At 33.0% G+C, this 13,021-nt stretch overlaps 1 protein-coding gene across 6 annotated transcripts in view; it reads right to left on the bottom strand.

Moving 5' to 3' along the window:
• ZNF280D (zinc finger protein 280D) overlaps nucleotides 1–13,021 on the bottom strand; it is a 124,987-nt gene that overhangs the window by 23,815 nt on the left and 88,151 nt on the right. For all 6 annotated transcript variants that reach the window (XR_005985249.1, XM_041738487.1, XM_041738477.1 and 3 more), the window contains one exon: nucleotides 2,339–2,384. Coding sequence is in view for 5 of the 6 variants with exons in the window: in XM_041738487.1 (XP_041594421.1) it covers nucleotides 2,339–2,384 (46 nt within the window). In the remaining variant the exon portion in view is untranslated. The remainder of the gene's footprint in view (nucleotides 1–2,338; nucleotides 2,385–13,021) is intronic.

Genomic DNA, 13,021 nt, shown 5'->3' with positions numbered 1-13,021 from the left:
GTCATAAACAATAAGAATCAATGATCAAAGCAAATGCTAGGGGAAAAAAACCCCACAATGACAGGTACAAAAAATGCCTTTGATGGGCTCATCAGCAGACCTGACACAAGTGAGAAAACAAATGGAAATAAATAGGAAATAAATAGGTCAATAAATAGAAATTACCCAAACTAAAACAAAAAAAGAATGTGTGGTAGGGTGGAGACTAAAACAGGGCATCTAAGAATGGGGACTAACATCAAATGGTATAGTATTTAGGAAATTGGAATCCCAAAAGTAGAAGATACAGGACAGCTCAGAGAACACCAATCATGATAAACACCCCAAATAAACAAATAGATAAACATATAAACAAATGGATTAACAAATCAGACTTCGACACTCCATGCTCAAACTGATGAAAAATATAGATAAAATATTGAGGACAACCAAAAAAATTTGACACTATATGTATATAAATACATATATATATATATATATATATATATATACACACACACATACATATATATATATCAATCACACACATATATAGAAGAAACAGAGATCAAAATTACAGTAAGACATTTTGTCAGAAAATATGCAAACCAAGAGACAATAAAATGACTTCTTTAAACTGCTGAAAGAAAATAAAGCTGTCAACCCAGAATTCTACATACACCAAAAAAAAATCTTTCAAAATGAAAAACAAAGGTATTTTTAAATGAAAAGGGCATCAAGAATTAATCACCAGTAGATCTGGAACATAAAACATATCAAAGGAAGTTGTTTAGGCAAAAGGAATGTGATACTAGACAGAAATGGAGAGCTAATGAAGAAATGAAGAGCACTGGACATAGTAAAACAAAGATGAATACAGTTATTTTTTAAAACTTTTAACTTCTTTAAAAATAACTATCTAAAGCAGAAACAGTAACATTGTATTCTTTCTTTATAACCTTTATAAAAGTAAACTATATGACAATAGGAAAAAGAACCCACAAATTATTAACATCAAGAATGAATGAGAGTATTATCACTGCAGACTCCAAGACACTAAAAGATTAAAGAACAGTACAAATAATTCTATATGGACAAATTCAATATTAAAAACCACAAACTATCAAAACTCATTCAAGAATAATCCTATAACCAGGGCACCTGGGTGGCTCAGTCAGTTAGGCGTCTGCCTTCAGCTTGGATCATGATCTAGGGGTCCTGAGATTAAGTTCCGCATCAGGCTTCCTGTTCAGCAGGGAGTCTCTCTCCCCTTTCCGTCTACCCCTCTCCCTCTCCCTCCCTCTCCTCCTGCTCTTGCTCTCTCTCAAATAAATAAATAAAATTTTTTATAAAAGGACAATCATATAACCAAAAATCCTGTATCTATTAAACTTTTTGTAGTTAAAAACCTTAACGAAAGAAAACTTTCTGTGATGTAAAAGAAAGCTGCTTGGAAGAAGGTGGCTAATTCTGCCTAGATTTCTTTCTCTTCTTCACTGTTCAATATGGATATGCTGTTCAAAAGATAAATGCTGAATCTGCTTCACTTCAGTATACTCAGAAAGAGACCTGAAATATTTTGTAATATTAAAAAAAAAAAACCTGACATCAAGAAAACAAGTACTTGAGCAAAACTATTTCTACACACATCCATTAGACTGCCCAGTGACATTTATAGAATAACCCATGAGCATAATATTCAGAGTGCCTAAGAAGCTAAAACACATTTAATATATATTCAAAATATTTTTTTTTACAAAGATTAATTTGAGAGAGAGTATGTGTGTGCATGCACACACACAGGCACATGCCAGTTGGGGGAGGGGCAGAGGGAGAGAATCTCAAGCAGACTTCCTCCTGAGTAGGAGCTCCACAAGGGGCTCAGTCTCATGACCCATGAGATCATGACCTGAGCTGAAACCAAGAGTCAGATGCTTAACCAACTAAGCCACCCAAGGCCCCTGAAATATTTCTATTTTAAGTATTAGTTAAATCTTTCTAAAGTCTCAGAAAATAAAATAATCTGGAAAGACTAATTTTCCAATGTGTCAACTGTTTGACATTTTATTGATTTTAGGATTTTTAAATCATAAATTTACCTCCATTAACTCATTAGTTGAACCAAATAACAGGTAAGCAAAATATATGATGCTTTTGTAATATAAAAAACACCTCAAAATTTTGCTTAGGGTTAGATATTTTTATATCTAATGACAAAAACTAATCTCAATTTTTTTTCCTGATAACATGCCAATAATTGTCACTGAGGTTTACACAATGAATTGAAATGTTTTAAAAATTATACGAACAATACTTTCAACTACATAAGCCTTTAAGGTACAAGTAAAACAAAATTTACCTCAGACACAGGTTCTTGTTCCTTAGTGGGAGCTTCATTTTTTAATCTTGAAAACAAAATAGGTATTGAATACTTTATTTTATATTTAGGAAAATATGAAACAGTTCTTTTCTGTATGCTTAAGTAATTAAAATGTAAATTTAAACTAACATAGATTTGTAAATGCCCTCTATAAATATTTTAAAGGAAAAATAAAATGCATTAAAATAAACAGTAGATTCAATAAATGTGCTAAAGAAGTTAATAGGGGCATGTATTTCCTTCTTTTCTAAAAACAAGAGCACTTAAGAAATTTTCTCTATGTTAAATACAATTATAACTAAAAGACATAATACATTAGTAAAACAGTCTCAAAAAAAGAATGATTCTTTAAAAAATAAAAGGTTATATGATTAATATATATAATATGCATAAGTATTTACTATTATGGGGCTTAAAAAGTGAGAAAAGAAATTTTATCTCTTGTGAAATTCAATATAATGCTATTTCTATATTTATTACAATTAAGGTGGTAAAATCACAGAAATAATTTAGAATTCTGAAGGATATAGTCTCTTAGGAACCTTCAGAAGCACTGCTCAAATATTAACTACAAATATTTTAAACTGTTTCTAAAGATAAAAAAACAAATGGTAACTTATTACAACATTAAAAAAGGCATATGCCATCTATAAAATCTTTTTTTAAATAGTTTCATATAAAAGCTAGCTTTCACAAAAGATCTTTTAGAAACTGCTGATAACTAAACATTATTTCCTGATATTATATATTAAACTCAATTTTAAACTAAGTGCCTACCTGATCTGAAATGCCATTAATAGTTAAGTGATTCATTACTTTATGAAGGCTTATAACTATACTTAAAGATTAATATATTTAACATAAGCAACAAGTATACTGACTTAAATTTCATGTACAAAAATGACATATAGTAGGATAGAAACGTCAACTATCCTAAAAGCTACTCTCTAGTTAGTCAATGAAATCTCTGAGGGCACACTGAAAAAATTAGGTCTATAAATGCTAATGCTTTACTAGATATTAATAATAACTCATGCAAAATTACTTATCTATATTTTAGTTATTACATGAAATTGCAAACAATTTAAAATAGAGTGTGTCCTTTTTTGTTCTTTTATTATATTGGTAATGTACTACAATAATTTACAACCAATTTACTAAACAAATTTAAATGAATAAAATTTGCAGAAATACTAACAAAATGCATTAATGTCGATCATTTTGGGGGTTAAAGATTTTATAATTCTTTAAAGTGTTTTATTGTGAACAACAAAATTCATAAAGATGAAATTTCACATGTTTAGTCTTTAATGATTTATACAGGAAAATGAGAGTCTTACAAATAACATGTATAAAGTCATAAGAAAACATGAAAAATTAGTGTGAAGAAACAAAGTAGATACTGGATTATAAAATTTTGAAATAAATTTGTATATTACAACTACTTTTTATTTCCCATCAGTTAATAATTTTAAACTCAGTTTGAAAAACTGAAACAAACTGGTCACAAAGAAGTTTAAAAAATATTTTATAAAATAATTTCCCTCTCAGTATACTGTTGAAAATATTATCAAAGATCAATCTTACATTCTTACAAAAAGAAATTACCATGCTAATCATTTTTATATGGCTGTTCTAATAAATTGATTTTATGCAACAATTAAAATGAAAGCTATCCTGTGTGTTTTACTATTTCTGCTGATATTTCAATTAGAGAAACTCAGTCCTCTATCTCTGCAAGAAAGATTGGTTACAGAGTTTTTATTACCCTTCATCTTACTGGCTAAGAAACTGGTAGATGAGAACAAAATAAGTCACTGAAATATTAGCACTGAAGGGCCTATGATCCCAATCTTATTTTGTGGCTTTAACCATACTAGTATTCTTTTTTTGGAGCAGAATTATAATAATGAATAAACTATTTAAGAAAACATATGTTTAAAAAATTCAAAGCACACTATGTAAAATCGCCTGAGAAAAACAGTTTCTCTGAATTATCAATCAATCACTAAAATGTACACTACATTTTTGTAACTTTTACAAAAGCATACTTTAAGGTTAATAAATTAAAACAAAAAGATGAACAAATTTTAACACAACTACTAACACATCATTAACACTATTGGAAAAGAAAAAAGTGTTCTTACCTGTAATTCTTATTCATTAAAGATACCTGCTGAAATAGTCATCATTTGAGATATTTAATTGCTTGGTTAGAAGACAGTGAAATTTGCTAAGCTCAAAGTTCTGAGCTAAAGACCTGCTATTAGTTAGTTACACTTTTCACCTATGAATGTTGCAATAATTTTTTATAGAAAAATGCAGTACATTTAAAACAAACACTAAAATTTCAGTGTAAAGAGAACAGAAAGATTGATGTTCAATTTCAAAATGATTATTGCAGATAAATTATTTTTTTTTCTGTAGGTGAACCTGCTGAAACAGATCTTTTTGATAAAAGATAAAGGACAATTTGATAAAGGACAATTTTTCCCCTCTAAAGTTTAAAATAAAATAAATGTCCCTTTTTGCATTTTTCTGCAGGTCACATAACTAATCCATGGCTACATGTAAAATAGATATTTTGGGTCAATTAAATTATTGTGTTCTTTTGAGGTTTTATTCATACTATATTCTACCATGGGGTATAGGGAAAAGCTATAAAGGGAAAATAGTTCAGATTCATTTCAGCCAGGCCATATTCTTTCCTTCATATAATATTTAAAAGACCAACATTTCAATGCTGATTTTAAAAATATAATCTTCAATTTAACAATATTTGTAAGCATACTAAAAAAGTTGAAAAGAAGTTCTATAAACCATCGGAAATCCAATCAGTTCCTAAGATCTTCCACTTAGACATTCAAGATTAAATTTAAGGTAGTAGTCATCAGACTAATAAATTGTAAAACACCTAGTGTACCATTTCTGATCATTTGTTCTGAGAAGTGTTAACAGATAATGTGGAAAGGGTAACTGAGCTAAGCATTTACTGGGCTGTACACACATCAGGTACTGTGCTAAGAGTTCTAGTCCAAAGTAAAGACAGTCCCTCTTATCAAGGAGTTCATCATCAAGGAAACATATTGAAGGAAATGTTTATGGAACTGTGAAGTGTTACAAAAGAGACATCTATATGATGGATTGGCTATACAAAGGACTGAGCCACTACAAAAGGGAAAGACACAAGGAAGCAGTGAAGATACTATAGTAAACTTGGTTTTGCAGAAAGAGCAGGAGTTAGCAAAGCAGGGGATGAGGATTTGAGGAAGAACAAAAGCAAAGAATTATGAAATAAGACAACAATGATATGAAAACCTGAGTGGTCTAATATGACTGTAATGCAGGGAACAAAGAGTAGTCAAAAATGCAACTGAAGAGATAGCAAGGGCAACTTCAGGAAAGATCTTGATTGCCAGGATAGAGTGCTTATGCTAAGAACTTTAATCTAAGGCTAACAGGAAAGTATGATTAAATTTGTGCATCTGAAAGAGAAACGGTAGTATTAGAAGAGGATAGGCTCTACTCAGGAAGTCCAGAGAAGATATAGTCAATGACTGTCTCAAGTAAAGCAGAAGCAGTTTCAGTGGAGAAGAGGAAGGTTTAGGGAGATGATAAGGTAAAACCAATAAAGTAGAAGTACCAACTGGACAAAGAACACTCAAATAGAAATATTTATTACTCAGACCTGCACAGTCTTATTTACCTCATCCTTAATGAAAAAATCCAACCATCACTTCTGAACAGATAACCCCAGAGTCATTATCTAGAGCTTTACCCCTCCATTTTTATTATTATTTATTTCAATCAATCAATTCAATTCAGAAATATTACAGTATATTAGATTTAGACTTGAGTCCTAAGAGATTGTCTAACTGCCCTCATCTTGTAGATGAGAAAAATCTGAGGCCTAAAAATGCTAAAGTAATAAGCCCATTAAACAACAGAACCAGGATTAAAAGTGATGGTTCTACTTCAAATTTCCACTGCATTGCTTTACAGCCAATTCCTTTCCTGTGAATCAGGCTCCCTTACAATCATGCCAGGAAAAGTGAAAAGGCTTAACTGATTGGTCTGCTTCTGGATATTTTCCACTTTCAAACATGCTCAGTATCATTGCCAAATTAATCTTATTAATAGACCAATTCATGCCATTGTTTGCTGAAAATGTCCTATTGCCCATACATCATAGACCTATGGCTCTAAGACTGGGAAGTTAGATTCTGGTCCCAATGCTACAGGTGTGTCAGTTGCCACCTACGCTCCTGTGAAAACACACTGAAGTCCCATCTAGTTCCTCAGCCAATCATAACAAGATAGGAAGTATATTTGTAATCACAAGTACAACCAGAGCAGCAATAGAGTATGTATTAGTTTGGTCTCCGAAAACAAACTGCCGTAATTTAAATTGAAGCTCTCCACTTGAAAGCTATGTGACAATGAGCAAATTACTTATCTGTACCTCAGCTGACTTAATATCCATTAATTGGGACAATAACAGCAGGTATCTCATTAGTTTGTGAGAATTAAATTAATAAATATAAAACACTTAAAAGAACGTCTGCACATTACATGTGTTCAATAAAAGTTATTATTGACATGAGTAGAGGTGGGAGACAACCTTACTGTCCAGAATTTTTCTTGAGAGTGCACTACACAGCCTCTTAAAGCTTATTACCACTTAAATATCTTCCATATTTTGAGATTTTCCTGCAATTACTTTCCCCAACTCCCAAACTGAATCCAATAGACATTAGTTTGACGGGGGCCTACTCCTGTTAGGACCAGCCCTATTTGCTCTCCTAAAAAATTATATACTCATTTCTGAATGCTTAGGTATGATCTAAAGTTAGGCAAGATAGAGTTTTAAAAAAAAATCATTCTAGATAGATAGAAGAAAGAACCAATTTGAGGTAGGAAATTGAGAGAAACAGAAATATTTGTGTGTGAGAATGTTAAGCAGAAGAAATAAGACCATCAGAGGAGGCAGAAGATTTTGATGCCACACTAGGGTTCTATTTTGTTATTTTGTTGGCAATATTGAATTAAGCCCCAGATATTTAATTTATATTATACAAGCAACTACTATCATGACCAGAAGACTGAAAAAATGGTAGTTAACCTTAGAATCACTGGCAGAAGTTTGTCCAGTTTGCCCTAAATGAATAGACAGACATTTTTCCAAAGCAGACCTACAGATGGCAAACAGTCACATAAAAAGATGCTCATCGGGATGCCTGGGTGACTCAGCAGTTGGGTGCCTGCCTTCGGCTCAGGTCGTGATCCTGGGATCCAGGATGGAGCCCCACATCAGGCTCCCTGCAAGGAGCCTGCTTCTCTCTCTACCTGTGTCTCTGCCTCTCTCTCTCTCAGTCTGTGTCTCTCATGAATAAATAAATAAAGCTTTTTTAAAAATGCTCATTATCACTCATCAGGGCAATGCAAATCAAAACCTCAATGAGCTATCTCTGTAACACCTGTCCTAATGGCTAAAATAAAAAAGACAAGAAAGAATACAATCGACAGTACTGATGTGCAGAAAAAGGGACCCTTGTACACTGTTGGTGGGAATGTAAATTGGTACAGCCACTGTGGAAAACAGTATGGTGGTTCCTCAAAATATTAAAAATAGAATTATCACATGATCCAACAATTCCACTACTGGCTATTTACCCAAAAAAAAAACCAAAAACATTAATTTGAAAAGATATATGCACTCCTATGTTCACTAGGCATAATTTCCAACAGCCAAGATATGGAAGCAAACCTAGTATCCATCAATATAGAATGGATAATGAAGAGTTTAATATATATATATATATATATATATATATATATATACATACACACACACACACACACAACTTGTACATATATTTACATATACATATGTGTGTATGTATAATAGAATACTACACAGCCATAAAGAAGGATGAGATTTTGCCATTTGTGACAACAGATGAACCTAGAGGGTATCACACTAAGTGAATGAAGTCAGAGAAAGACAAATACTGTATGATGTCACTCATACATGGAATCTAAATAACAAATGAATAAACAAACTAGCAAAAAGCAGAATCAGACCTATACAGGGAACAAACTAATGTTGCCAGAGGGGGAACTGGATGGGGAATGGGCAAAAAATGGGTGAAGGGGAGTGGGAAATCCAGGCTTCGAGTTTTAGAATGAGTAAGTCATAGAAATAAAAGGCATAGCATAGAGAATACAGTCAATGATGTTGCAACAATGTTGTACAGTGACAGATGGTAGCTACACTTGTGGTGAGCATATCATTAACATACAGAGAAGTTGAATCACCATATTTTGTACACCTGAAACTAATGTAACATTATCAGATATACTCAAATTTTTATTTATTTATTTATTTATTTATTTATTTATTTATTTAGTTAGTTAGTTTAGTTTAGTTTAGTTTAGTTTAATTTAGTTTAGTTTAGTTTAGTGAAGGAAACAAACCCAGGGCACCTGGGTGGCTCAGTCAGTTAAGCATCTGCCTTGGGCTCAGATCATGATCCCAGGGTTCTGGGATTGAGCCCCAGACTAGGCTCACTGCTCAGTGGGAGTCTGCTTCTCCTTCTGCCCTTCTCCAGACTCCTGATTGTACTCTTTTGCAAAAAAACAAAAACAAAAACAAAAACAAAACAAAACTTTTAAAAAAAGGAAGGAAATAAGCCCTAAATCAATTCTGTATATTTCACAGATTAGATCAGTTTCCTTTTTTTCCTGATTAGTCAAATATATTTAATGAGGACACTGACCATTTTGAATACTTAAGATTCTCCAACTTAAATATGTCCAGAATAAATAATTCCTCCAAATAATTTCAGAATTTCATAGGGAAATAATGGAATGACTTATCTATTCTTCAATGATCATAGTATTCAATGAAAGTAAATATATTAAAAGATAAATAGTATTCTTAAGCATAAAATTTATTTAAAAGATGCCATTCTCCTTCTAAAAGAGTTTACTTAGTGCTTGCCTTTATGAAAGATAATTAATGACTTACTGGTATAGATTAGAGGGGTATAATAGTGATATTTCTCCTTTGGAACAAGTCCAGATTCTCTATTGGTATAAGCATTTCACATAATGTCATATACATATGGTATTAGTGGTTTAACTGATTGTGAAATCAGTTTACAATGTAGCCCTGTGAAGATGTGGATTCAGTATTTACAATTCTCACTGCCTTATTCTGTAATTACTCTGATGGCATGAACTACATCTTACTCATATTTCCATTTCCAGCATTTGATACAGAGTCTTGCACACAGAAGCCAAGAAATCAATGTTCTGGGTCAAGGGATATATGAAAGGGTTATTTATCTTATACTATTAAAGAGCCATGCAGTTACAACTGGTGCTAAGTATAAAACTCAGTAGCCATTCTGAAATAAGAGGAACTCAGTTTCAAGGAAAGTCAGTTTTCTGTTTTCATTTCTTCCTGGTATATTTTAAATTAAGGGTATTTATTTTTTAATTTGTTTTTTAAAGATTTATTTATTCATGAGACACAGAGACGTATGCAGAGAGAGAAGCAGGCTCCCCATGGGACTCGATCCCAGGACCTTGGGATCACAACCTGAGCCAAATGCAAATGCTCAACTGCTGAGCCACCCAGGTGCCCCTAAATTAGGGGTACTTAAAAAAATATAATAAAAATTTTTATCTGTAAAATATTCTACATTTCTTAAATCTTCTAAACAATAGTGTAAAGATTACTATTTTAGAGAGCACATGCATACATGCAAGTGATGGGAGTGCAGATGGAGAGGAAGAGAAGGAATCTTAAGCAGGCTCCATGCCCAGTGTAGAGCCTGATGTGGGGGCTCAATCTCACCATCCTGAGATCACGACCTCAGCCAAAATCAAGAGGTAGGAGCTTAACTGACAGCCACCCAAGTGTCCCAAGATTATTTTTAATTTCATTTTACAAATGAAGAAACTGAAGTAATCTGAACATTAAGTTAGTAAGAGAGATGAATCCTGAACTCTGATATTCTGACTTTAGCCAGTGTCCTTACATTGTACTTTGCCTAGAACAAACTTCGAGGTAACTGAGAGAACTAGATCAACTTTTAAAATCACTTTCAAATTGTGGCTTTTAGATGTTTGATTTAATCAGTAAAAGAGATAACTGGTTAAGTACTCCAGTTTTCCAAGTTTGAGGTTTTTTTGGATTTACTATAGACTCATACTCTCAAGATATGTTAGAGGGAAATAACTTTCTAATCTGAACTTTTTGTCAAGAAAATTAACCTTGCATAGGGATAGATGGAACCTACCTCAACATCATAAAGGCCATATATGAAAGATCCAAAGCTAATATCATCCTCAATGGGGGAAAACTGAGAGCCTTTCTCTTAGAGTCTGGAACAAGACAAAGATGTCCATTCTCATGACTACTATTTAACAGAGTACTGGAAGTCTTAGCCTGAACAATCACACACACACACACACACACACACACACACACACACACACACACACACAAAAGATAGAAAGCATCCAAATCAGCAAGGAAGAAGTCAAACTTTCACTATTTACAGACAATATGATACTCAATGTAGAAAACCTTGAAGACTCCACCAAAAAAACTGCTAGAACAAAAAATGAATTCCACAAAGTCACAGGATGTAAAACCACCATGAAGAAATTTGTTGCATTCTTATACACCAATAATGTAGCAGAAAAAAAAAAAACAAAACCCAAGGAATCAATCCCATTTGCAAATGCACCAAAAACAATAAGATGCCTAGTAATAAATCTAACTAAAAGAGGTAAAAGATCTGTACTCGGAAAACTATGGAACACTTATGAAAGAAACTGAAATGACATAAAGAAATGGAAAAACATACCATGCTCATGAATTAGAAAAACAAATACTGTTAAAATGTCTATACTACCAAAGCAATCTACACATTTAATGCAATCCCTATCAAAATACTGATAGTATCTTTCACAGAGCTAGAACAAACAATCCTAAAATTTGTATGGAACCATAAAAGACCCTGAACATCCCAAACAATCTTGAAAAGCAAAGCTGGAGGCATCACAATTCCAGACTTCAAGCTCTATTACAAAGCTGTAGTCATCAAGACAGTATGGTACTGGCACAAAAACAGACACATAGATCAATGGAACAGAATAGAAAATGCAGAAATGGACCCACAACTAAATGGTCAATTCATCTCAGACAAAGCAGGAAAGAATATCCAATGGAAAAAACATTTCTTCAACACATTTTTCTTCAACAAATGACAGCAAGCTGCAGAAGAATGAAACTGGACTACTTTGTTATACCATACATAAAAACAAATTCAAAACCTACATGTGAGACAGGACATCATTAAAATCCTATAGGAAAACACAGGCAGCAACATCTTTGACCTTGGCTGCAGCAACTTCTCACCTGACACACTGTAGGAGGCAAGCAAAAACGAACTATTGGGACTTCACCTAAACAGCCTCTGCACAGCAAAAAAAACAATCGACAAAACTAAAGGCAACTTTTAGAATGGGAGAAGGTATTTGTAAATGACACCTGATAAAGGGATAGTATCTAAAATCTGTAAAGAACTTATCAAACTCAACACCCAAGAAATCAAATAATCCAGTTAAGATATGGGCAGAAGACACAAATAAAAATTCTTCCAAAGACGACATTCAGATGGCCAATAGACACACAAAAAGATGCTCAACATCATTCATCATTAGGGAAATACAAATCAAAGCCAAGATGAGATATCACCTCACATCTGTCATAATGGCTAAAATCAACATAATAAGAAACAAGAGATGTTGGTGAGCATGCAGAAAAAGGGAAACCCTTTTACACTGTTGGCAGGAATGCAAATTGGTGTAACCACTCTGGAGAACAGTATGCAGGTTCCTTAAAAATTTAAAAATAGAACTACTCTATGATCCAGCAATTACACTAGTAGGTATTTACCCAAAGGATACAAAAATACAGACTCAAAGGGGTACATACACCCTGATGTTAATAGCGGCATTATCAACAATAGCCAAACTACGGAGGGTGCCCAAATGTCCATCAGCTGACAAATGGATAAAGAAGGTGGATATATATACAATGGACTATTACTTGGTCATGAAAAATAACACAGTCTTGCAATTTGCAACAATATGGATGGAGCTAGAGTATATTATACTAAGTGAAATAAGTCAGTCAGACAAAGACAAATACCATATGATTTCACTCATGTGGCATGTAAGAATGAAAAAGATGAACAAATGGGAAGGGGGAAAATGAAGAGAGGGAAACAAACCATATGAGACTCTTAACAGTAGAGAGCAATATGAGGGTGGAGGGAGGGAGAGAGGTGGGGGATGGGCTAGATGGGTATTAGAGAGGGCACTTGTGATGAGTGCTGGTTTGTTGAACAATCATACAACGCTATTCCTGAAATCAATATTGCACTGTATGCTAACTAAAATTTAAATAATTTTTTTAAGAAAAAGGAAAAGGAAATTAACCTTGCAAAACCTAAATTTTACTTTTATTCGATGTTACAATTAATATACCCAGAGAGATAGACTGGAGAAGACAGAGGAAGAAGAAAATAGCAATAAGGGATAAACAAATAGAAAAGTACAATTCCATGATTGAATTAGGAT

The sequence above is a fragment of the Vulpes lagopus genome, chromosome 2 (assembly GCF_018345385.1).
Source record: "Vulpes lagopus strain Blue_001 chromosome 2, ASM1834538v1, whole genome shotgun sequence".
Classification (NCBI taxonomy): domain Eukaryota; kingdom Metazoa; phylum Chordata; class Mammalia; order Carnivora; family Canidae; genus Vulpes; species Vulpes lagopus.
Note: the sequence above shows the minus strand (reverse complement) of the source record. Positions and strands in the feature narration are given on the sequence as shown.